The 27,603-nt window shown below is 36.6% G+C and overlaps 1 protein-coding gene across 12 annotated transcripts in view; it reads left to right on the forward strand.

Annotated features, from left to right (window-relative positions):
* Positions 1–22,319: 22,319 nt before the first annotated feature.
* The window catches only part of stxbp5l (syntaxin binding protein 5 like), a 144,851-nt gene continuing 139,567 nt past the window's right edge, over positions 22,320–27,603 (forward strand). For 6 of the 12 annotated variants that reach the window (XM_023337433.1, XM_023337435.1, XM_023337434.1 and 3 more), the window contains exon 1: positions 22,320–23,400. In XM_023337433.1, coding sequence (XP_023193201.1) covers positions 23,233–23,400 — 168 coding nt within the window. In that variant the 5' untranslated portion in view covers positions 22,320–23,232. The remainder of the gene's footprint in view (positions 23,401–27,603) is intronic. The other 6 variants (XM_023337437.1, XM_005810041.2, XM_023337438.1 and 3 more) reach the window with 1 other exon arrangement.

Consider the following 27,603-nt stretch of genomic DNA (forward strand, 5'->3'; position numbering starts at 1 on the left):
TGCAGTTTTTAGATGTGCCACAGGTAGAAACCACTGGAATGAAATGGCTTAATTACCTCCTTGTTGTGTAGATAAGTTCCCCAGAGTCCTGCTAATGACCTAATTATTTTATTCAGGTGTGGTGCAGCAGAGGCACATCTAAAAGTTGCAGGACACCGGCCCTCGAGGACTGGAGTTTGACACCCCTGGGTTATGGTATTGCATTTTTCTAAACAGAATTGTGTTTATTGTAGTACAAGTAGAGGGTCTTGACAGTTTTGTTGAGGTTTGATGTAGAATAGGTTGCCAATTTCAAAACAACCAGAACTTTGAAGAAACATGCATGTTCACTGATTGGAGGGCAAACTTCAAGCTTGAAGGAGGTTTTGTTAAACAGCCAATCTTGAATGCGCAACCACACCACTGAGCCAACCAATCAGCAAAGTGTGACTGAAATATAAAACACAAAGGTCATGGACGAAAACATACATTTAATATCCTAGATTTCTTATAAGAAATAATTATTTTATTTTAGTAAGATGTTTAATAAACTTTATTTGTTAAACTTTTTAGGAGTCAGTATATGTCCATCTTTTGATGTTTCAAACAAGACTTTATTTAATAACTGTGCTGTGGTGGCCTAGGGGATAGCGCGACCCATGTTTGGAGGCCTTGAGTCCTCAAAGCGGCCGCAGGGTTAGGGTTAGGGTTAGGGTTTGACTCCTGATGATATTTGTCGCATGTCTCCCCCCCCTTTCCTGTCAGCCTACTCTAGCCTAGGGAGACTAGAGTCCACAAAAGACCCCCTAGGGGAGTATTGCTTTATATTTTAATGCTTTCAATAAGAAGAATGCAGTCAAACAGTTTCTGTTGAAAGAAAACTGCTCTGTTGTAGCCTGTTAATATTTTTGACTGAGATTCTATTCATTTTCACACTGATAAAACATACATTAAAATGTGTCTAGTGTTTAATCACAATAAAATAAAAAAACCTTTGGTACATATTAAATTCAAGTTGAAAATGTCATCCTTTCCAGAGGACTGTGGTGAGGTAAAATCCTCTGGGGTAACCCTACAAGCCCATACATTCTTTTTAAGTTAGAGGATGGACACCTGTAGAGAAGAACCTCAAAGGTCAGGATGAAAACAGGACCAGGGCTCATTAAAACATCCCCTGCCCTTCGGGACAGCTCAATTAAAAAGCTGAGCCCATGCTGTTCCATTGATCTACCAAAGCAGGTCTGGGTCACAGGGTGGGTGAAAAAGAACTCAAGTGGGGGGGGAGGAATCCACAAAGCCGCAAAAAGTCATAGTACCTGAAAGAACAGGTGGGTTTGTGTTTTAATAAGTTAGAACATGGATGACTGAGTTTAGAACCCAAACCTTGTTCCTGACATTTTTTTGTGAAGGATACATAACTTGATTTTCTTTTTTTCTGTAAAAGAACAACAGTTTACAAAGAGGCACTCAGGGTTAACATTCACAAACAGAATAACAAAATCACATTTAACTTGGTCTGAATGAGGAACACAGTAGGATCTGACTGGTTGGCGTGAGTGTGGGAGGAGACACACAAAGGCAGACTGTAATGAGTGATGCCTGACAAGGTTTGTTTGAGAAGATTACATAAAGATTGATTGACTGCAGGTGTCTGCCACTCTTGATCTAATGAAGCCCAAAGACTAACGACTTAATAATCGACCCTGTTTGTCTGTCTGTCACTCAGCCACAGCAATCTCCTTTGATCCCTTACTTTGAGCCTTTAAAAAGTCAAGTGGTCAAATGAAAAATTTAACATCACAGTAAGATTTAGAATAAAGAAGTGAGGGTCATTGCTAACTTTTGAATTGTTTGGATCAGGCTTTTTTCAGCTTTCGCTTTTTCATTCTTGCTCTGGGTGTTGAGGAAAGGGTTGGTGTCGTCAGATATATGATGCTGAAGTGGCAAAACACCCTTGCTGTTTAATGTCTGAGAAATATTTGCTTGATAAAATTTTTTAAATGTTTTATGGCACTTGCAGGAAAAATAAAAACAAAAGAACTTTTTGAACCCTGGACCTTCTTCCTGCAAGGCAACAATTAACCCACCATGCAGCCTAACTTAAAAAAACAAAGAATGTTTCTGAAAACAAGATTTTATTTCTGCAACTAACCTATGTCAAATTGTTTGTTAATCAAGGACTCATCATTGAATTCTAATATGCAACAATAATAATGCAAGCATGTATACACATTGACTTTCTAACCTGATGTAAAGTGACTTTCTACTTTACTGGCTTCACTACAACTATTCAAACATTAGCTCAGAGTTTAACACTGTTCATGTTGCAGAGATGGTATATGATGATTTCTTTTAGTAACTATGTTTCTGAAAAAATACACTACCAATATAGCAGCACTAATTAATTCATAAGTTTGTTAATTAATCTTTGAATTATTAACTATCTCCTTCATGTTACCAAATACAGTTTTCCAGTTCCTCAAGCAGAGATATAAGATAAACAGCTGTTGAGATGCACAAAACAAGTTAGGTTCTACTATTTAATGTTACCTGCATGTTTTGAACTGTAGACTAAAACTCCACACATGCCCAGGCAGAAAGGCCTGCTGAGATTTAAACCCAAAACCTTCATGCCATGAAGCAGCATTGCTTGCTATTACACCATAACTCCACTCATAAATTGTAATGATATTTTTGCCCTTCTCATCTAATATTCTTTGCACAGCTTAGATCATTTGACCATAAAAATGTCTGTCCAGGTTTAAGATATGCCAAAGAGGGATGTTTTAAATTTGTTTCAAATAACAACACCTAAAGTATGGCAGCATTCTGTGAACCTATGAGACTTATAGTCAAATTTTCAACAAAGATTTTATTTGTGAGCTGATAAAGTCAACAATTTATGAAGGAGGCCTATAGGGGACAAAAACCTTTGATTTTCCATCAATTTCCCAGTTAGTCCAATCTTTGTCTACCTCTTTTGTTGCTGGGAGGAATTGTAGTAAAATGTTACACAACCTTAAAAACATACTGATAGTAACTGCTCCAATGGGGAAAATTGACTTTTGAAATGCTGTTTAAATGAATTATGTAGAGATGTTTTACTATACAGACACATGCCTTTGCATTCAGCATTTTCTCTCAACTTTGACTGAAGGAATCACAGTGGTGCAGTGAATTGATTAATCCAATGAAGTACTTTGTTAGCAAATCGTTTTAGTTTTCCCTTTCACTGCACTGTTCTTTTTTGGAAGGTAACAATTTAACACTATTGAGATTAGTGTTGCTTAATTAATCAATATTTTTGATATAATCAATACTAAAATACAAATTCTTTAAAACAAATAATTTTGCATCAGAACCAACACAAACTGAGCCATTTTCATCTCACTAAATTCATACAAAGCTTCACACAGCAGGACTGCAAATGCAGACATTTTCTGCTCTTCCCCTGCAGAGGATCACCTGAACAATCAAGCCTGAGAATTAAAACTGAGTTGCTGCTGTTGCTGCAAAAAGTATAGGCATGTGACCATGATAAAAGATGCTTAATTTAATAAATAAAAATAAAAAATGTGTAAGAGTAAATAAACCATAATAATATTTGGATTGACTCCTATTTTGGTCCTGAAAACCTACGGGGGTCTCTTCACAAACTTGCATTTTGTGAAGATGGCTCTTATGTGGCTTTGTAAAGAATTTGTTGTTTTAAGAATACTGGGGGTTAGACATTGGAGGACTTTATGTATTATAAGCAGTATTTTTGGAATGAATGCTAAAACTTTATAAAGAACCAGTAGAAGAAAGAGAACAAGAGTAATATAATCTCCTCTGACGGCATGTGAAAGGAATCTGGCCACAGCATTCTGGACCAACTATGATCTCTTTAAGGAGCTGTTGGAACATCCAGTTGATGTAGCAATATAGTTGTCAAGTCAAATTGATAAAATGTTGGGGCTGTATATCTGAATCACTTTGAAACAGTAGGTTTCTTATTTTGCAGGTGCTACAAGGGTGAAAAAATACACTTTTTGGGTGATTTGTTTAATATGACAAATGACAGATAAGTCTTGTTTGAAAACAACTTCAAGGTTTTTCATATTGGTGCTGCCAGTGTCAGTTCATCAAACGTGATTACCTGATCATTTTTAAGTTCTTTTACGACCAAAAATCAATATTTCCTCAATTTCTTAAATTCAGCTTGAGAAAATTAATTGACATTCCAGACGAGAATAGAACTTCAGTAGTACATTGTTACTTTAATACACAGAGTTAAGTGGCAGAAGTGAAGAAACAAAAGTCAATGTCATATTTTCTGATAATGTAGCCCAAGGGAAGCATTCATAAAGAAACATAATTGGACCTAATGCTGGACAGTCAAACCAATTTCTTTAAATGTGTTGAATATGTAATTGTCTCACAATAGATACCTTTTTCAGATTTTTCAGAGTTGTTAATTTTGGATCAAATTAACAACTCTGAAAAAAACATTATTTATAACAGATCACCATATTTTATATGAGCAAAAGCAGTGGAGTATGTGACTGGAAGGTGTTTTTCCTGCCCATATGTGCCCTATTGTGCATTCATAACTAAAGATTAAACCAACACAGATTACACATCTTTGATTAAATGTATGCCATCTGAAGGCAAGTTTTGAATGGAGGGTTTGTTTTGTTGCGGGTTACAGTGACCCTTTAGCAGCACAAGCATGACAAATGTTTGTCCTTTTTAGAGGCTGTTAACCTTTTATCGAAGGATTCACATCCATTAATCTCCTTATTTATTCATGAGAATCTTTGAACTTGTCCATACTAGCCAAGGACAGTAATGCATCTGAGGGAGAGTGTTTGGTTCCAAGATGTGGCACTCTCTTCCCCTGATTATCTCCTAAAATTGCTAACCAACATGTTTCATCAAGAAAGAGAGAGCAACAGCTCAATGGCCTTTTTCTGTGTATAGTTTCATGCTTATTAAATGACTAAAATGAAATAAAATGTTCCAATCTTTTGAACTGACAGGCGCTGAGACAGAATTTCACTGAGTTCAATTTATTGTATTCAAACATGTAAAATAGATCCTGACAACAGGCTGAACAAAAATAAAAATCATAGTCAACATTCTGAAAACAGGAACTGCCTGATTAGTGTGTACATGTATTCATGATAATGAAATCGCACAAGTGTTTACAGCCTGATGAATGCAGGGGCACATAGTCAATCAACATGTGCTGATGAGACAGCTTCATGTAAAACCATCTGCATGTCTCTGCTTGTCCCTGTGTATTACAGCTCCGTGAAATGATAATTGACACAGTTTTTTTTAATCATAACTTTCTTCATGAGGAACCTGAGGTATCTTGTGACAATGTTCTTGTGATCCACCCTTTTTTTTATATATCTCGAATTGTCTTAATTAAAAGAAAAATACAGTAGATGACGTCAACAGGAAAAAGATAACATAAGAGGAAAAGGCAGCACAGAATTTTGTCAAAGCAGCTGGTAGGCAATGTTTTTAATAGGCTGTACAGTCAAACATTGGTGTCATTTGTGTTGACACGTCACCCCTTCCCCTCTATTCAGCCTCCAACTGTCTCTACACATCAGCCCTTTAATGACCGTGGAAAGCTGCAGACCTTGTCATCCTGTGTGTCCCCACTAGTTGCCCTCCCTGAGCTTTGCGCTGCATCCAGTCACGTGATCCAATCATCCACTTCAGCTGTCCCTTATCAACCTCCCAGTATGTGGTATATGGAGGACAGGTTTCAGTATGTGTTTACCAGATTGTCTGTGGTGCCACAGCCTGTTATCTGTCTGACTCCTGCCTGTCGCCTGCGTCCTTCCCATCCTGTCTGCCCTGCTTTTTCACCTTCCCGTTCCGCCAGATGAGCCTTGGTTTAGCAAACTGCCTCCATCCTGACTGTCAAGTCTCAGCTTTTGCTTTTGTTCACACTTCACAGAATGAATATGCTGCAGTATCTGTATTTAGTGCCTTTGTTGTGTGAAATTGAAATATCCAGACAGGAGTGTTTTACGTTTAAATATGTCTGCATAGATGTTTTTAGGTGTTTTCTTGTACAGAGCTGCAGAGGTAATTTATGTCATCTTTGGTTGACTGCAGTATTGAAGAGGAAGTCAATATTATCCATACATGATTGCTGTGCCACTCTATTTTAAGTAAATATTGTGATAAAATGTCTCCACATGTATCTAAGTTACTATGAAACAGGAGAATTAAGAAAATAAATTCTCATTTTAAATAGTGAACTTCAGTGTTGCAGTTGGAAGCACTGTTGCCTTGCAGCAACAAGGTTCTGGGTTCGAATCCAAGTGTCAGGTCTTTCTGCATGGAGTTTGCATGTTCTCCCTGTGTGTGCATGGGTTCTCTTTGGGTACTTCGGCTGCCTCTCACAGTCCAAAAACATGACTGTCATGTTAATTGGTCTCTGTAAATTGTCCTTAGCTTTAAGTCTGTGCGGTCATAGTTGTGTATCTCTGCACTGCCCTGCGATGGACTGGTGACCTACCTTGGGTGTACATGGATGGAATAGATTTTAATTAGTTGTAATTTTGACAGCATTCTTGCATAGTTCTAAATAACAATGATTAATCTGCTCATAAAACTTGCTTCAATATTGGAAATAAAATGGTGTCTTAGGTTTCTAAATACTATTGTTTGAAGTAAAGTGGCAAATCACATGTAAAATAGAAAACACTTTTGTAGTTTGTTTCCTGAAATACTTTTTCAGGAACAACATTTCTCTCACATGATAATAAACTCTGTACCTCCAGTGCAATGACATATTTTATACTCGTACAATTTGTTGTTTTTCTCCTATCTAAAAGGCGGCTGAGTGTGTTTGCTGTGCTCACTAAACTAAAATCTCCTTGGATTTTAGTTTGCTAAATAATCGGTGAACTGAAGTATGTGTACCTGAAATTGTCTCATTTTTAAATAGAGCTGAAGCCATGACATGGATGAATACACCTGAGGGAAGTGTAATGCAAACAGCAAGCTATGTTGTCACCCATAAGCATTTACACAATAAAACTAACCAAGCACATAGTCATCTAAAAATAAAGGAGGTTGCCAGTTTTGCTTAATTAAAATGTTTCAATGAAATAATGTACAACATTTGAGATTTGATGTCAGCATGTCAAGCATCTTTAACACAATTGCTTAAAATAAGAGTTCACCTTCTCACTTTGTATGCGATTTACCAAGTTGCACAAAAAGTGTGAGCCTTTAATAATTGATATTTGTAAAATATATTTGCTTTTTGTATGTTTGCTATATTATTTAAAATGTAAAAAGAAGTACCCTTCCTTTAATTGATGGTATTTTAAGTATTACAAATATCTTAGGGATAGATGTTTGCTGTGTGTCCTACATGGCTTGTTGTACACTGCTTCTTCTAACTTCTACTTTCTTTCAACAATGGCTTTCTTCTCTTTCTTCCATGACAACAAGCCTAAAAGTTTGTCGGTTTAATTAACATAATGTCATAAAATGTTAAAAGCCTGAGGTTTTATTTTTTAACCAATCCAACCCATGTTTATTTAATATGTTCTCCAAAAAACCAAAATACAAATGAAAAAAATATACTTTCGTATATTTGCATTCCATTTACTATATTCTCACGGCTGCTCGTTACACTGGATTTTATCTAGGGGTATTAAGGTAAGGAGGGCTGAAATCAAATGCAGATTCCACTTTTGGGATTTAATTTGCAAAACCTTTTAAAACAAATCATCTTTGTTTTTTCACTTATCAATTATGCAACATTTGGGATCTATCATATAACATCTCAGAAAAATAAAGTATAGTTTGTGATTGTAACCAAAAAAAATTTAAATGACTTCAATGTGAATCAGTGATTTTGTATGACACTGTATCCCGAAAACTTATTATACTTTTTATCCTTTTGAATATCAAAAGCATAAATGATTTCCTTTGCAATGCATTTGGATATTTCTTCCTATGCATCCCTATTCCAGCTTAATTGTTTTTTGCCACTCCTGGTTTCACACTTCCTTCTCCACCCACCTCTTTGTCCTGTGGGAAAAGTCCCAGGAGATCGCAGTGTTGACGTCACCTTTCATTAGTTGACCAACATTAGAACTTGTTGCTATGCCAGCAAACAAAAGCTTTGCTTCTGTCTCCTGGCAAAACGCAACTTTCAGGCCCCGCAGGAAAACAATTATCCACTAATGTGTGACTCAGTCATATCTGTAACATGCTCTCATTAACCCAGAGATTCATTCTGGTTCCCTCAGCCTGTTAAGAAACAAGCAGTTACTCGAGTTATTATTGATATGATTTATATATTTCAAACATTATTTTATCTGTATCACCCATCAAAGTCACTGGGCACAGCTACCACTGGATTTGTCAAGTTTTCTAAGAGAATTGCCCAGTATTTACATCCATACATCTTATCTCTATAGGTGAAACCAACTTCCCTCTCCTGCTGAAAAAAGTATGATACTGCCTCTTCCATGATTCTCTTTGGCGATGGTATATTGAGCGACAACATAGTGTTGTACTATAAATCAATGATAAATGCTTTGTTGGGTTGAAACTGATTGCAATGCAGTGCCAGTCTGACTCGAGGCCATTCTGTCATGTGTCTTCATCAGCAAGATCTGCTGATGACAACATCCACAGTTGTTCATCCAGTCATCAGTATTCAGCATACAAGAAACACACATCACTCCAACAAAACATTAAAGATACATCCATCCATCCATTTTCTGTACACTCTTGTCCCTAGTGGGGCTGGGAGGGTTGCTGGTGCCTATCTCCAGCGAACGTTTTGGGCGAGAGGCGGGGTACACCCTGGACAGGTCGCCAGTCTGTCTCAGCATTAAAGTTACAGTAGGATTTAAAATGGAAGAGTTGAACAAAAAGCCAGTCTATTCTTTAATAAAATGTAGCAGAAATGATGAATGACTTTGTAGATTTACACACACGCACACAGACATATATATATCTAAAAGCAATTCTATACTTGACATGATTATGTAGAATGAATTAATGTTTCCCTGCTGCTCCGACCATGTTGAGTTTAATCACTTGCTTATTATTTGGAATGCAAAGTGCCCTGGACCTCTTCATGCATAGTACATGAGGTTAATAGCTCAGCAGCCCAGCTCAGCTGAGTTATCAAATTATGACTCTTTCTGTGGAGGTTGCACTCCTGCTCATATTTATGTCTGTGTCCCTCAGAAAAGCCTAAAAATAAACAAGTCAGTCATTTCCGACACATCCAGCCAGTGATTGAAACTGCAGAAAGAAAAAAAAAACTTTTTCCATGACATTCCTCAGAAAAATACTGGTGGACCACAACATGACATCTACCCCCTATAGTTATGTAGGTTCCCCTGCAAGAGTAGTTCTCATCTGTTACATATGAACATGGAGCCTATGAAAAGGCCTCTGCTTTAAACTGTCATGTTGACTCAACATTTTTGAGTCCTGAGGATAGATAAACGAGTAAATCCCCAGCTCGATTTATTATAGTTAAAAATAGTAAAATGAAACATGTTTATTCTTAATTTGTTTAATTTCCACCTGCAATATTTGATTTTTGCGATATCAGATACTTATTTTTTGTTATTTACTCATGTCATAACATCACTCATGGTTTTCTATCCTGAGTGAGCAAGACTTTTGTTGACAACAGAGCATATCCATGCAGACGCATTGTGAAGTGGACTGACAACATGTAAACTGTAGTCATTTTTGTATCTAATATTTGAGAGAAAGACCAGGAGTAGCTAATCAAGAGAATTGCAACAATTCTCAATGAACTGGTGGATTTTATGGGCTATAAAAACTGGTGTAAAGCCAAGTCACTGACTGGATGAAAATACAACAAGCAGGCCATTTTCCTTCGCCGTGTACTGCACTACTCTACTGTAAAGGTAAGAATAAAAAGCAAACACATGGAAAATGTATCCTCCAACTGTGACAAATACTGTGAAATAAAAGACCTAGTTGTGAGAGTTAAATGGCAAACAGTGTATGTTGTCTCATTTTAAGTGCAATCAAACAGCGGTTGGCATACTGTATGTCTGCTTGACACTTAAAGCTACCTTTGTCCCAGCATTTACTCAGTATACTCATGTTGAACTAACTACAACATCATTGCTGCTGTTCAATTTTATGAATATAATTGGTTACTTGCCCCAAATGGCATGTAATCTGTCTGTATGATACCAACAACCACTTTCTTTAGCATGTTGTGGTGATATCTTGATGAGACACCTTTGGACCCTCTCTGCTGCAGCTGCAGCCATTATCCCAGGCTGCTGTTAGAAAACCTGAAGAGCTTGGATTGAGCTGCAGCTGCAACACCTTTAACTCAATCTGGCCAGGAAGAAATGCTTTAAGAGCAGACATCTTTATCAAAGATAAACAACATGTAGATTACTGAATGATTTAAAATAATAAATAAATCTATCTAATTTCAGTCAAAAAAGACATCCTCACTTGCTGTGACTTGGGTTAAATCTTATCACATTTATCACTTATGGTAAATGTGATAAGATTGGGATGAGAGCAATATTCACTGCTACTTTGATACTTTTGATACTTTTGTTGGGTTTTTTTGTTCTTATTTTCATCAACCTGACCAAAATTTTAATCAGACAGAAAACAGCTGACTTGCAAAAAGGAAATTGATAGCAGAATATAAAGTAAGGCAGTAGTGCTGACACATCCTTTCCTTTCACATCACTTTAGCCCTTTATGAACAGATAGCCGTTTTTACTATTAAGAGACAATAGTGATTAACATAGAAATTATTCCACAATTGCACATGTGGCAGGGTTGACCATGCAGTCACATTGTAGTTCATTTGTGGGCTGACAGTCTAAAACAAATACAATTTTAGGTAAAAATAAATCACGCAGTTGACAAACAGGGCGTCCAAGTCATAAGTGATACACTCGAAAAAGATTTAATCATATTTTCTCAAGGTAAGTTATTATGTTTAGCTAAAGCTTATAATGGTGAATGCCACTGCAGATCACTATGCATTTGACCCCAAGGTTAATTTGCCCTTTTAGAGAATACATGGGGAATTTTGAAATCAGTATGAAATATGTAGAAAAGTAGAATAAGATACTGTTTATTTTCATTGGTATTCAATTAGTCACTTTATTTGTTAATTCTGCAGTGGTAGCTATTTATTCTTGTATTTTCTGGAAATGTCTTTTTAACCCTATATGCTATGGTCAATAGCATTTTATTTATGTATCAGGACAAGACAAAGTTCTTAGAAAAAGTAAAAACTGTGTTTGGATTTTTAAAAAGATATTGACGTATATTCCATGACGTATCTCTAATCTTTTTATGCCAGTTTTTGGCAACATGGTGTAAAGCACTGAGCATTTCAAGCTATTTTTGCTTCATTCCAAATTACCTTCCAGTCTTTTGCTTCCTGGTGGTGACTGTATTTTATACTTTGATTAGCAAGCAGCAGGGTGCAATTCAGCTGCTCCGGTTGGCAGTGACACCTGTGCTGAGTAATCAGCTGATCATTTCCATTTTTTGTTACACAGAAACCCAAATTAAAGAGGAAAATGTATTAAATAAAGTGAATATTAAGAAACAGGAAGAATAGGGCCTAATGACATCTGCCGCTTTTAACCTTTTAACAGAACCTCATTTTTTTTTTTAATCTGAGCTATCCCTTTACATTTACTGTACTGAGACAGATGGTTTAAGATTGTGGGATTAAAGGGGCATTGAATCTGCAACCTAAGATTATCAGGCAATCATTGATTTCAACTGCAAGGAGACATCAATGGACTGAAGTTAATCCCACAGCTGAGACCTTTGATTTGTGACCTCAGTATCTCTTTGACCTCAAAATTTGGTTCAAGTTAAATTCATAATTAATTTGAGTTTTTGTTGCAAAATGAAAAGTCTACAAAAAGGTTAACTTTCCAAAAATGGAGCCAAGGAATTAGAAACCAATGACCCTGAAGGATTTAGTCTTTTTCAAGCTGGAAGCAGGAGAGAGGGAGGAAGACGTCAGAGAGCCCTCCTGTTGTGTTTGATTGGCTGCACTCAAACACAGAACTTTATAGGCAATTGGGAGCAACAGAAAAGGGGATTCTTGCCATAGCAACCAAAACAGAGCTGAACTGTTGTCACTTTGTCAAAATATATATTTTTTTCTTATTCCTGTACATATACTAAAATAAATATACAATTGAAAGGCGTGGCTGTTACCTTTGTTGGATGTCACCTAAAAATATATGTAAAGTGCAACAATAAAATACTGAATGAGAAGAAATATATAATACAAATAAAAAATATAGTGAATCTTTTCTGTGTATTAAATTGTGGGGGGCTTGTAAATCAGAGAACTATGACATACATCAGCATTGAAGCAAATATTTGGCAAGTATTCTGTATTGTAGATGTGAAATTTCATGACTTGATCATCATACACTTGATTATAAATCCTATTGGTTTTCTCAGTAGGATTGTGGCTCCTGCTGTCTTCCATAAAGGTTTTTATTTGCTTAGGGGTGAATATCCTGTCCATGCTTGTGTGTTTGCTTGTCAGAAACTAACCATCTACACTTTGCACAAGAAAAGCACATCAAGCAGGGTTTCAGCAGCTCTGGAATAAAATAAGTTCTAAGGGAAAATGGGAAGCAGTCATTATCGTTGTCTTTTGGCAAATAATGAATCTTGAAAATCAGGTGTGCATTTATCAGCTCATTTATATGGAAATTAATATTCCCCACAGGATCTTCTGTACCTCCTGGGCGTTAGCTCCCTCTACTTTAACTCAATTACAAGTAGTCTTACTGATAGGGAAGCATTCTTAATTGGAAATTGATTTAAAGGGAAACTTTACATGGCTTCACTTTGCTTCTGAACTCTGCTCTTCTGCTCCTTTATCGAATAACCCGGCAGGCATTTGAAAGGCAATGGTAGCTTAAATAAGAAGTAGTTTTAGCAGGAAAGTAGGAAAGTAGTAGACAAGCAGACATGAATAGATTCAGCAACAGAGGAGGAGCTTAGAAGTAATTGAAAAAGACAAAGCTGGACATTAATGTTAGGTCAAAAAATGTGATAACATTGAGCTTAAGATGGATTTAAGGTGAGAATTATTAGCCCTTAATGAAATCCCACAAACTCTTAATATTACCATGAAAATGACCATAGTGAAAACTGTTCATACTTGTAGTGCTTTCAAAAAGACAATCTTAACAAAGTCTGAAAAGTAGGCCTATATTTTAGTGACGTACTGAATTGTAAGAAAATTGAAATGGTCAAGATTATTAGTTTTCCTGTGCTTTCTATGCCTCCGAGACAAATCTGACCATAGCTGAGCATTTAATTCTTTCACAGCACACCTGAGAAATCACTCAGCATTGAACCTTACATTGAACCCTCTGGTTAGCAGGGTCTGTGATACCTGAACACTTAGACTGACACTTTTGATAAGACAACCCATTCTCACTCCCAACTCGTCATATATTGACGCATCGGACGGTCCATCCTCGTCACATATTGACGCGCAGGGTACCCCTTTTTGCGTCAATATGTGACGTGAGGGGTTTTACCCTATGCCTTACCGTAATTTTTGCCCTAAACCTAACCAAATCGTCGGGTTTTGAAGGTTCGGTAGTGGTTTCTAGAACCCTTCGCGTCAATAATCCACGTAAAACCTGTGACCTACCCAAATCGTCAACATGTGACGCTGAAGGACCCTGCCCAAGTCGTCAACTATTGGCACGAAGGAGTACCCTTCGCGTCAATATGTGACGCATGGTCAGAAATCGAGTGAGAATGTGTTGGATAAGAAGCAACTTCATCATGCCAAAAATAAATTAGTCTAAACCTTTTCCAAATGTTTTGTGATATCTAGAACAGCAGTGTGACGCCTCATTGCTTATTTTTATTTGTGCAGAAAAATAATCAGATAGCAATAAAGAGCTCAATGTGGTTGTTAATCAGCTTTCTTCTTCTGGAGTTCATGTGTAAAGGAAGACAGGTGTGTGAACTCTCCACCATGGAGGACTTTGAGGTCACTCCATTGCTCCATTGCACATCAATGCCCAACTAAAGTTTGCCCATGAACATTTAAAACATAGTGATGTTTTTTTGTATGTCAACTGCTATCAACACAAATAAATCATAATGTGTGAAAATTATGAATATTTGTAACAAATATAGTTGGAGGTGAGAGAACAACCACATTTATATTTGCATGATTTCTGGTTGCATTGTGTTTTTCTTTCAGGGCATTTGGGGGATCATTACACAACAAGGGGCCTGTTTTTTTCTTGTTTATTTTTGATAAATCAAATAGCTGTTTCAGATTTTGCTGTGAGAGCAGTCTAAAATTTAAAAAATGCTATTATTCTTTTTTTCCCCTCACTAAGACCGATTCAAAGTTTCTCCATAACGCAGGCTTTCACATCCATTGGGAAAGTTTTGTGTTTTTTCATTAAGCTTTCAATATGACACAGGATGTTCAGAATTACGTACCATAGGCCTTCAATATACTCAGCATTTATGACATGATAGCTTCCACAAAACCTTGTTTGCAATAGAGCCCATGAGGTGAGTCACGGTGAGTCAAAGCAGGTGGATAAAGAGCAATAGCCTCCTAATACAAACATGAGTGTACAGCATATGGAAGGTTGAGTCGACAGTGAGGCAATCAGAAAGCATCCTGTCAGTGGAGGAAGAGATGTATTACTGTTCAGCTCCATACTGATGAGAATGTTTTCCTAGCAGGCCTTTTGATCCCAAAGGGCTGACTTTTAGAATCATCACTATGGTATTCTAAAAAAATTGGACCTTTGTAATAGATTTCCCAAACAGATAATGATGTAACATTACCAAAACAATACAAAAACTCTGTACAACTAATTCACCAACACTTTATGAGGTAGCCTTGCTTCAGCATCCACGCAACATTTAAGTGCTGGATACTGGCTAAGACATAAATAATTGAAAAGCCAAATCTGTGATCTAAATGTAAACCAAAGGTCAGAACTGCCTACCTTTTAAAAATTTAAATGGCATTGAAAAAGGCTATTTCCAACAAAAATACTTAAATATTTTTTAATCCATCAATAATATTCTCAATGGTCATCAGATGTATTAATTATCTCAGTTTTAGAAAAAAAAAAGTTGACAGCAGTCATATTAATGCTCCATCCCATTTATTTACTCAATAAAGAGGCTTATTTGTTCTGGAGAGCTTGCAGCAGTGGAACATTCACAATAGGTTGAGTAAGCAAATCTGTGAAGGGGATAAATAAGCATATCCAGATAAATAAATAAACATCCTTTGACCTTTTCTTTTGAGGGTGCATTGCTCGCTATTAAAATTCTCATATGAATTGTTAGCCCCACCCCAACTGATAACATTGGTCCTACTAGCTGTTCCGAGGTTCCAGTGTGGGACACAGTGATGCCAACCTTCTCCCTTTGAAACACCAATTTATCTGATTATCTGCTGACTGATATAAGATGCATTACTAAATTAAAAATCCACTGTAAAAGGGCTTTCTTTGTAGAATACGTTGGCAGGGCTGCATGATATCAGATAATAACAGGATTCTTATGATAATGTCAATCCAATATATATCTTGCTCGTTCATCTCTTTCCCTTTTGCCATTACAATGATTTGAACACTTGCTGTGACCTCTAGCACAGCAAGTGAGAGAGGTTCTATCAACTTTGAGGAATATATTTGAATCATTAAGTGTTAATTTAATCAGTTTGAAATATAAAACTCAAAGTATGAATATTGAAAAACTTATTACAAGTTTTAAATGTATTTTACATTTTTTGCCATATATTTCTTGACTTTTTTGCACTTGCCATTTTAGTTACAAATGGAATTTAACTGGAAAATAATTTTCTGATTCTTCTGGTGAACTTTATTGTTTAGCATTTTTAGTTTCTGACATCCATCTCAAGAATCTGAAATCTTATTGGTCTTATACCAAACTGGCAACACATCTGAATGTCATTTAACCATAACTTAACAGGTCAAACCAAACAGCAAAATATGAACAAAGAAACAGGAATAAGATTATTAATCTAATTTACAAATTCATGTAAATGGTCTGCAAAATAAGATGTAATATAGGGCAACTCAAAAGATTACTTAAAAAAAAAAAACCTCCATTTGGTAGAACCCAGTGATGTAATCAATGACATCATACAGCCATTTAAGCAGGAAATGCCGGGCCGGCCTCTCCCATTCACCTACTCAGGCTGTCTGAAAGAGACAAACAATGGTGGGTAAAATGAAAAAACTAATACTTGACCAGAAATGTACCTTGAAACAAACAAAACATTCATATTCATCTAATTTAGAAGTTTAGATGTGTTAGCTTTACTAAAACATATGCAGAGATGTAGACTGCAACTTACTGCTGCCACATACAAACTCAGGGTAGTGAGTGAAGCAAAGTTTCAACAGCATTTTTAAAGAGTTATGACCAACTAAAAAACAATTCAATAAATCAGAAATGTATTCAAGGGACAAATGGTGAAACCAAAACTAAAAGTTTTTGTCTTAATGATTATGTGTTTTGGTCATTATTGTAGTAGTTTGTAAAAATACATATTCTTGAACTTTCGCCACCACGTTAAAGTCAAAACTTTAATACATTTATTGTGATTTTTTTTTTTTTTTTTTTTTGGACAAAAAGCAATACAAGGAAAACTATAATTGTGTAGAGCACCCCTGAGTAACAACTTTATAGAAAAACCTTTCACTGCTATAACATCCTTTGCCACAGAATTTCACGTGCATTTGAATCTTGATTTTTATTGGACTTGGTAGCATGAACAGGATTTGATTAAAAAAAAACTTTCTATTTTAGGTCTGATGGTACGCTTAGGATATGTTTGTAACTTCCTACCAACTTTCATTTCAGTTCTTCCACTAACTGCTGACACATCTTTAAAAATATGACAAAGATTGTGACAGATTTTATGCTGAATCTGTACAGATTTTATGCTGTACAGATTCAATGTTAAGGACATTGCTAAGATTGATCTAATTTTCTGATCTATTGGTTAGGCTTAACATTCTAACACCTTCAAAAGTACTGTTGTTATTCCCTCTGACGTGAAGTAACACAAATTTAAATGTCAGCATATTAGTCTTATTAAAAACAAATTCAGTAATGCAAAACCAACTTTGATTTAGGGCAATTCTTTTCAAATACCTCACATTTTATGTCACAAACTATTTCAAATGTTTTAGTTAAGTCACAAACAGTTTCACCTGTTCAGATTTACATCTAGCAGAAATCTCACTCGAAGTCTGCCTAAAACTGAGAATACTTTATGGCAGAATAGTAAATTATGCCAGAATGATTTATTTCTAGATACAAACAAGCTATAATGTGATACTTAACCTCAGGCAAGTGTCCTTACTCTATCCTTGACCTTGCAGGATTTGTGCACATGCTTGTTTTTGAGAATTTCTGTTTAAGCTGACATTTCTTGGACAGACTTTTAATTACACCTGCTTCTCAAAATTAATCAACCTCGACAAATCATCTCTGAGGTGAAGCTGACTGAACACAGGGGCAATATTCCCTGTAATGGAGAAGTCAAGCATATAATCATTGTTCGGAGTTTCTCCTTTTTCCCCTCAATGGATGGTGAGCTATAATTATCCTAAAGGGCTTCAAGACATCCTTTGATGGGTCTTGATAGCAGCCAAACATCAAGCTGAAAATGGAAAGCACGGTGTAATGAGGTTGTTTGTGACTGCCATTTTAAACAGAGATCACATCAGCACAGCCAGCTTCAGTTGCAGACATGTGATTTAGTACACAAAATATCCCCGCCCCCAAAAATTACAAAATTGCTTTGTGTTTTTAAATCTTGACAAAGGCTGTTGATTATTTCTGACCTGTGATTAGCAAGCAGCCTAATTACCATGCAACTCCCAAAACAAATCCGTATGTGGGTGCTTGTTCGTGTACTTACTGTCTTTGAACCGAACACACAAAATGACATTGTTGTAATGTCCTGAACATTATGCACTTGTGCTGCAAACAGACACAGTGAAAACATCTTGAAGCAACATGATAATCAGAATTCTGGTGTCTGGATCTCAATTGGACATGTTTCAAACTATCACAATATAGTAGTACTTATACTTTCTGCAATATTTGGTTTATTTTCTGACCCTTCCTACTAATGGTAATACATAATACTTAAGCATTAAAATAATTACCATTTATTGATCCAAGAGCAAGGGCTTGTAGTGTTGAGACATCTTACACTATCAAACCTAGGTCTTCTTAAATGCCATGCTTTATTATATTACCCTGTTGCATACAATTTGAGTAAGACTCAACCTCGTAATAGATGTAATGACAAATCTCCAACAATGAAGGGCCATAGACAGAAAAAGGGAAAATTAAATAATTTAAAGTAGCAATAGCTTAAAGTAGAATGTGAAAAGCAAAGAAAGATTAGTTCTAATGTTTTTAAAACCCAAAGTCCATGATAGAATAATAAATAAACCAAGCTAAGTATACACTCCTCTTCTAAAAGCAGTATCAATGCAGTTACAGCCTTTCTTCAGGCCACCACAGACACACAGCCCTTCCACCAACAAAAACAAACACTGAACCAGAACTGGTTTTTAAGGTCCAGAACTCCCAGAGACAGTAAGGTGATGTCTCTCTCATGTTCTTAACCTGCAGATTCATCAGCTACGAAACAAGTAACACAAACTGATAATCAGTTTTATACTAATACTAATACATACTAATACAGTATCAGGTAATACATATTTTTATATATAATCAGCTGTGGAGCATATACTCCTTCATGTAGCATCTCATCTTTTCAGAATTTTCTCATTTTAATCATCTGATTTTTTTTCGCATGTTTAGCATATGATATGACATAATGTTAAAGTTTAATTATGATTTTTTTTTTTTTTGCACAATACTTTGTCACAGGTGTCAAACTCCAGTCCTCAATGGCCAGTGTCCTGCAAAATTTAGATGTGCCTCTGCTGCACCACACCTGAATAGAATAATTAGGTCATTAGCAAGGCTCTGGAGAACTGATCTACACAAGGAGGAGGTAATTAAGCCATTTCATTCCAGCGTTTAGTGCCTGTGACACATCTAAAAACTGCAGGACAGCGGCCCTTGAGGACTGGAGTTTGGCACCCCTGCTTTAAGTAGTAAAACTGATCAAAACCGATATTTAAAGTGTTGATGGTACATGTAATATAGTTCAAGAAATAAATTATTCTTCCAACATCACCTATCAGTTTCATAAGGTATGAAGAGCAGAAACTGAAATATCTTTGTGGTTATAGTGACATGCAGAGTCTGCAGAAAATGCTACTTTAGTTTTTTCTGATTCTCTATTTAATTAGAGAACAAAGAATAGCAATCACGTGTGCTGAGTATTATTAAGGGGGGCCAGGAGGCAGAGACTGGTGATGTAAGTGATTATGCAACATCACTGGTCTTGAACATCTAAGTGAGGTGAACATGCTTTATATTTTGTTTATCCTCCAATGCATATTAGGATTGATGCAGTCTCTCACTATATATGCTTTTGAGTTGTATAGTACACAGAAATTAATTTTGTTTTTTTTATAGGTTTTCCATAACTAAAAAGCCTCAATATATTTTTAAACACACAGTTTTTTACTAAAAAATTGAGTTTGCTTGACTTTAGAAAGAAAATAAATTCACAAAATTTGATTTAAATGCTTAAATCTGAAGCACCACCTGGTCAGGTTGTGTCAGATGGTGTTGCAGTTCAGGTTCAGTCTGTATGTTTCTCAGCATAATCTCATAAAAAAATCAAGAAGGTAAATTGCCTCAGATTGAAATCTGGATTATTTCAATGTCCTTTGTCCTATATGCACATGTATATACTGTACACTGTTTGACATAAAATAATATATTGTAAAATACTTTTTCAGTGTTTGATCTACTAGCACAGGTAAATATAAGTACTATATAGTGAAGTCAAATATTGTTTGTACCTCTGCTGGAGACTTTGATTTAAAATTGTTTCATTCGACCAAAGCATTTTTTTTCTTTTAATACATTAGGCAACTATCTCTAGGTTTCACAAATAACCGTTTTTAAATTTCTATTTAATAAAACACATTATAAACTATTTATGCCTCCTTTAGTAGCTAATCAAAAAGTATTTATTGACGTTAAGCACTTTATATAACTTCACTCTCCTGCCTTTCATGGTATTTTGCTGATTTATCTGAAGTAATGGCCAAGTTTTTTTAAGTTACAAAGTTTCCTTGCCATCACCCTAAACTTTAGCACCCTCCATACTTTCTCCATCACATTCAAGTTAGGCATTTGTCTGGTTCACTCTAAAACATTTGTTTTGCTTCCAATCAGAAGAAGCAGGTTGGCCTTAAGTAAAATATTACTTAGGACCTAAATCTGCAAGGGGTATTAATAACTGTGGGTTTAAATTTACATTCAAAAATGAGATGGGTTTTTATCTAATTCTATTATCGTTCTAATTTCTACTGTTCTATGAAATATTTAGAATTCAATTCTAGACCTAAGTGACAGTATTTAATTATACTGCATAGAGTATACAGTATCAGGTAATACATCTTTTTATATATAATCAGCTGTGGAATAATGTATTGTACTTTCACATGCTGTGAGAAGGAAATGTGAGGGAAGCAGATATGAGGAGGCTTAAAGAAGTAATTCCTGCTCAACACAATCAGATGAAAACTACAGCCTGCTTGATATTTCCATTCTATGGCTTTATTAAAATACTATATTCTCTGCTGATATTAATAGTCATGACATTTTTGCAAGGCGTGAAACAAATGTGGTTCAGACTCCGATGTTTCGGAGAAGACAAATCTTTCAAAAATGGGGACACAAGCCATCCAAGTGACCTCTAATGTGAAGCTGCATTTATTTTCCAGCAGTACATCTGCCAGGTTTAAAACAAGGTGGCCAGATAGATGCTAGAAAAAGTCGATATGCATAATTAGATCTGAGTGTTGTGTAAAAATTCCTTAAAATGAGGCATTCATAACTTTTTGAAGAACTGTGAATAAATTAATAAAATCTGTTGTTGCTGTGCAGGAGCCTGCTGCAGGCAGGAAGTCACTGAGTTCAGCTGGGGGTTTGCAGGTACAGCAGAGGCTAACAGAGTGTCACACAGCTTCTCTGTCTTACTTTTGAATGGAGCTACAGATCTAAATGTATATGAATTTAAATATCTTAAGCACTTCAGCTGTTGTGGAGTTGACAAGTATGGGTCACATCCCAACAAAGAGGCTTTCTTTGTTGTACAAATAAGATGATTTTGTGTGCTGACTTGTTTAAATAGACAAGCACAGATTTACCTTAAAAATTTGATTAATTAAAATACATTTTATGTTAGCAAGTATGAAGGTATTTGTACATTGGACAGGTTCCTTCACTTTCACTCATTCCCCTACTATTAGTGGTATTGATTATATCTGTTTTACTCTCTTGTTCCATTATATTTTGCATTGAGTTTAGAATTTCTTTAAATTGTTGTGTGTTTAGTGTTTGTCATTTAATTAGATGTATTCTTGTATCATTTTTATCTGTACAGCACCATTTCAGCTGTGGCTGGAGCTATGGCTCTTCATAAAAAAAAAAAAGTTGATGAAAAAAATTAATTGATTTCTTATTTTTTGTGACCTGAACCAAAAATGGATTCTTGTGAAATGTGAAAAAAGCGCTTTGAAAGTAGAAATATAACTTCTCCGAATGTGATCAGTGCTAATGGTTGACTGTTTTATGCTATTTTATGGAGTTCTGGAAGGATTAAATACTTAAAACTCCGAATATTAGTTCATATTAACATGAGCTTTGTTTGATCAGACCAGTAATGCTTCATCACTTCAAAATAAAATGCCACACCAAGAAAATCGACATGAATTGGCACGATTGAAAATTATTTTTGTAACTGTTTTACTTTCTTAATGTAGACAAATTATAAATATCGCTAATATATGCGTAAGTTAACATAGTGTAAAATGTGTTAAATGAAGCAATCCTTAGGAGAAATTTGCTCGAAGATAACTGCAGTCCTTGGTTTTCCACACCAGGTGGTTTCTGATCTACTCGTATCTTTATGGAAAGAGAGTCAAGTTAATCTTTGTTTTCTGCAATATGTTGAAGTGGATTACTCCATTATTGTGGTTTGCTTCTGTGTCCTGATCATGCCGTTTCTCTGATTTAGAGCTTTGTAACCAATCGTTGAGGAGAAGGCGGGAGGAGAAACAGAGAGGTGGGGCGGGGCGCAGGGCTGGCTGGTTATTTTAGTTTTATTTCCCCCCACCACCTCCAGCACCACGACAGCTCCCCGCCACTTGTGTGTGGGCTGCAGCGAAGCGACGCTCAAAACGCGGCAGGATCAGGTTAAAAACCCCCGACTCATATCGATCTGCAGATGAACCACGAGTTCACAGCGCGAACGTAAAGCTTCCTCATCTCCCCTCCTTCTGCTTGATGCCTGAGTTGTCTCGTTTTGTGGCCTGACTGAGAAGACCAACCTCCTTTAACTGCATTGCCTCTGCGTCTGCTGGCTTTTGGCTCCTCGTTCTCCTCCTGTTACTGGCGGCTACCGTGTTGTGAAAGTGTGTGTGTTTTTTTTTTGTTGTTGCTGCTGTTTGCACAAAACGGAGGGAAGAGAGTGGACTGGCCTGTCCGAAGTTGTTGTTCTTTCTTTCTTTCTTTTTGGATTTTTTCCCCTTATGTTAAAGCTGCTTTCTTATGAAAGAATCTCTGCTCTGTTCTGCAATTAATGAAATCAAGGAACTGAGGTGCGGGATTTGTTTCCATGCTCAGGAGTGGATCATACTAGAGGATGCAGGGAGAAGATGAAGTTGAGTAGTTTAAGTGGCCTTTGGTGCATAATCTGAGATGAGATAGACGACCTGCATCTACAACGTTGGCTGAAGTCATCCCATCACAGTGGAACATTTTATATGGGCAACACATTAAGCTCAGGATGAGGTGCATTTGTGACTTTTTGAACTGCACCTAAGAAAAAGAGGGGGGGTCCCTCTGTACATCCTGCTTTCACAGAAAGAGACGCTTTTTTCCCCCCTTTTGCTGTCAAACGAATTAGGGTTGTTGCATCAAAGTGAACACTGGGAAAACTAAGGAAGCAGATTTCCTTTTGTATCCTCCGTTTCACTCACTTAAAAGCATTCGACAGATCGAGTGAAAATGAAGAAGTTTCGGAAGGTGCTGGACGGTTTGACCACCTCCTCTCCGGGGGGGACTATGGGGTCCCCATCGTGCGGCAGCGCGGCTGGGACTCCCACCGCGGCGCCAACTCCCAAGGAAATCGACGTCCAGGAGACGCTGGTGTCGGAAAACTTTCAGCTGTGTAAGGTAGGTAAATGCATTTAGCTGGAGGTCTGCAACATCGGGGACGGCGCAGGGTCGATAAACGCATCGACCTGCTAGACTTAATCTCAATCCATTTTTTTGTTGATGTTTCTTGCCAATGTTTGGGGGAGTTTACTGGCATAAAAGGATCAAGCCCCTGAAAAGTTAGTTTCGAGTTCTGCAGCTGTTCCTGCCGCGGGGATCTCTAGTCCGCGGTATAAACGCTTCAGCACCAGGGACAGCGATTCTGAACAAAACATTAAGCATTCAAATTCTCTCTGCTCTTCTATCAGACTTCACGCTTTCAAATGAGGCGATTAGTTGTTGCGTTTAGTTGACATGTGAGGCGCTTTTGTTGCAGAAATGCTGCTGAAACTGCCGCTTGTGGAAGTGTTACAGTACACAGTTCATCTGTATGTGCAGCACGGCTCCCGACATGAGCATGCTGTGCAGCCGCAGTAGCTCACACACATGTGCTACAAACAGTGCAAAGGGAGTCAATGAATAGCAACCAGCCCGCGTTGCATCAGCAAGCGAGCACGAATGGTGTGGCAGCGATGACATAACTGGTGTCCCTCCCTTTGCATAAAAAAAAAGTGCACATCCAGCCAGCGAAGGGGCCCTGCAGTGCTGTCCTAGCTGATGCGCTTTTCACTGGGAAGGAGGGGGTGAAGCTTGAATGCATGGGTGGGGGTATTTATAGCAGCGACTGCCGTGCATAGCAGCCAGTTTTCTGAATGCATTTTGCTGCGTTTATTTATTTTTTTTCTCCCCCTTTTACCTCCTTATAGAAACTGAGGTGCATTGTGGGCATGGCTGTTAATAATTCATTGAGAAGAAGAAAAAAAAACAAAAAACAGGGTGTTTTGCAGAGCTGGATTATTACTGGGCAAAGTGAAACTGGTTGGGGAGGGAGTGGGTTGGAGAAGACCGAGGAGGGAGGTTGATTCACAAGCTGAGAAAGATGCTGCAGAGCACCGTATAGCAAGTAAGAGAATTTGCTAGAAGAGAGCAGAGCAATATAGACTGGTCCCATGCAGAAGGCTGCATCCCGGCACTTAATGGCTCAATACATTGACTTAACTTCTCTTGAGAAAGCTGTGAATGCAGAAATATTACCTTACTATCTACTATCACCAATAATTTGTAGCTTATTTTCCTGTTGTATGAGTAGATTTATTTTCTCCCAGCAACAGAGAAAATGTGGAGAGATGGGGACCTGGATGTGTCCCCATTTTATTCTACATTATCTATAAGAATCAGGGTGGAATGAAAAGGTTGTATGTAAGATTGACATCGTGTTCTATGATAATAGCTGCAATTTGTATCTCTATGGTGAGGATGTGCAGATATTTCTGCTCTCCCTTGTCAAGCAGAAGCAGAGCGTGATGTTGTGCAGAATACAATAAATAAAACTATCTTTAACTTAGCTTTTCGTCATGGACAGAGAACAAACCGGTTTTGCACAAAGGAACCCATCTTTCTGATGGGAAATTTAAATTCTATGAAGAAAATTGATACGAGTCATTGTTTGGATCAAACTGAGCAATCAGAGACAGTGAAACCTGTCTCTAGAATGTTCTAGCTAGAGATAGTCAAATAAACAGTAGGAGAAACAAGGAATATATCTAATTTTACCCTTCCATTCATTATAAAATAATATATTTAGACAGGATCTAGACTTTCTGGAGTGGATGTAAATCTGTCAGCTGGTGCAGTACGATGTGTGGGAGGGTTTGGCAAACTTCTCGAAGCAGTCATGACTTCTATCCTTACTGTGGAGTGTAGGAAGATGCATTAACTCATTTTTTATGTAATACAGTATTTTTGTTTACATTGGTTACAAAAACTTCTGGTTTTGAGTGGTTATAGCTGAGATGCTGAAACAAGCTTTCAAATGAAATCGCTCTAAAGGTTGAAGCTAATGAAGGAAATGGGAATCATGCTGGTGGGGAGGAGTTTCAGTGGCTCTGCATATTGATTTTTCTGAAAGAGGGAAATGCGTTAATTTTGTGATAGAGGTAGCAAGATAAAACATAAATATCTACCAAACTAAACTCCATGGCACTAAGTGGTAGCTGAGATGTCAAATATCTATCCTTTTTTCTAAGAATTTTTATCACACTGCTTTATTTACTACATGGTAACACACAACAAAGAAAACACCAAAAGTATGTTGTTTTTTTAACAAGAGCAAAATCTTGATGGCAGTTAGTCATATGTATGCCTGTGATTCAGAGACTAAAGGTTATCTCACTTCCTCAAGAAAATGTTACTCACTAACATTTATGCGACTCTCCGAACACAGAGAAGGTCACACTAGTGAATACTGGAGACATCAGTCTTAACGGAGGGCAAAACAGTTATCAAAATACTAACAATCGTGTGATATTGTTGCTTAGGTAACCAAGAACTGTGCATTTCTTTGAGCTTTTTTCAGGCCTTAACCCCTTGATGGACTAGAAAATACTTTGCAGAGTGGTACATTTCTCAATTTATTACCAGAAAATATCAGAAAAAGAATTCAACTCTGATTAAAAATATATTTTATGTTTTTAACACATTCTTTTTTCTTTTTTTAAAATATAACTTGCAATCCTTTAATTTCACCTGAACTTATTCACATTTTGTCATGCTAAAGCTCTCAATGTTAATGCCTTTTATTTGGATTTAAGTCAATAAACCACACAAGTACCACACAATTGTCCAGTTGTAGGACAATGGTACTTGGTTTTTGTTTTCATTTTACATATCAAATTGTGAAAAGCATGTTGTTCATTTGCATCTCTGGAAAAAAATAAGACATCACTGCAAAATGATCAGTTCTTTGATTTACTCAAACGTACATACTCATGCATGTTTGAGTAAAATGAAATTTGGTCTTTTATTCTAAGAACTACTGACAACATGCCTCTGAAATTCCAAGCGAAAATTTAGTATTTATTTGCAGAAAAAGAGAAATGGTCAAAATAATGAAAAACACGCTGTGCTTTCAGACCTCAAATAATGCAAAGAAAGCAAGTTTATAGTCATTTAGCAACAACAATACCAATGTTTTAACTTGGGAAGAGTTCAGAAATCAATATTTGACAATTTGACAGTTAATGACCAAAATCCCTTATTTTGTTCTAGGAAATTACAAAAAATCATTAAAATACATTAAAATTTGTGACTGTTTTGTGATGTTTTAAATTCCATATATGGTCCAACAAAATAGTAGAATATATAACTTTCACAGTTCCTGGGATGTTTAATCTGTTGTGCCATATTCTGTGACAGAACTTTGATCAGGCATGACCAAGTTGCCAAAATTGCAATTATATGCCTTAAAGTGGAGTGTAGCTTGCAGTTTCAATCACAATCACCAATGACACTGCCTCTGAATAATGCTTCTTCTACATCTGAAAATGAAGGAATTACTTTAATCATCAAGTTGGTACAATTTGATTTTAATGACTGTCATTTAAATTTTTTGAAGTCTTTTCATCCAAATGACTTCATTCATATTGCGTGTGTAACTCCCATTTACTCCATAACCTCTCTGAAGTGAAGTCCTGTCTGTAGAATTCTTAAACAGGTTCGCATATTTATACTGATTATTCATGGGATTTCTGAATAACAAATTTAAGGATACTGAATAGAAAAATCGAACCTATTATGGTGCATGAGCCATATTTTTATGACAGATATATAGATATGTATCTATAGAGATATACAGTATATCTCTATAGATATATAGATATATCTATATATATATAAGTGTAGATTGTTTTTACCTACACGTGTGCAATGGTGTGTTTTCAGACATGCCTGTGACAAAGCTACCCTGTCCTGCATCCAATCAGAAAGCAGCCCAGCAATAGGCTTATTAGAGTGCAGCTTTTCTAAAGTGATTTGGGTTGGGTGGCTGAAAATGTTTGAGGTGCTTGATGTGCAAAGGTGTGCACAGGTTTTAACTCCCTCAAAATGAGGCTTTATAATTACAGCCCTGTGTGTGATTAGACTGAGGCAAGACGTAGAGGGTAGGTGAGGTTAAGGACTGTAGAAATTGGAAAACCTGACCATAATCATTCTCTGATGTGTCAAACTGTTTCTTATCTTGCCTTGTAAGTTGGTGCATCTGCAAATGCAAACACAAAGAGCATTCTTTGTAAGTGCTTGTGTAGAAGAAAACTGGACTTCTAATTCACTTGGTTGAAGTTGTGC

The sequence above is a fragment of the Xiphophorus maculatus genome, chromosome 7, assembly GCF_002775205.1.
Source record: "Xiphophorus maculatus strain JP 163 A chromosome 7, X_maculatus-5.0-male, whole genome shotgun sequence".
Taxonomy (NCBI): Eukaryota; Metazoa; Chordata; class Actinopteri; order Cyprinodontiformes; family Poeciliidae; genus Xiphophorus; species Xiphophorus maculatus.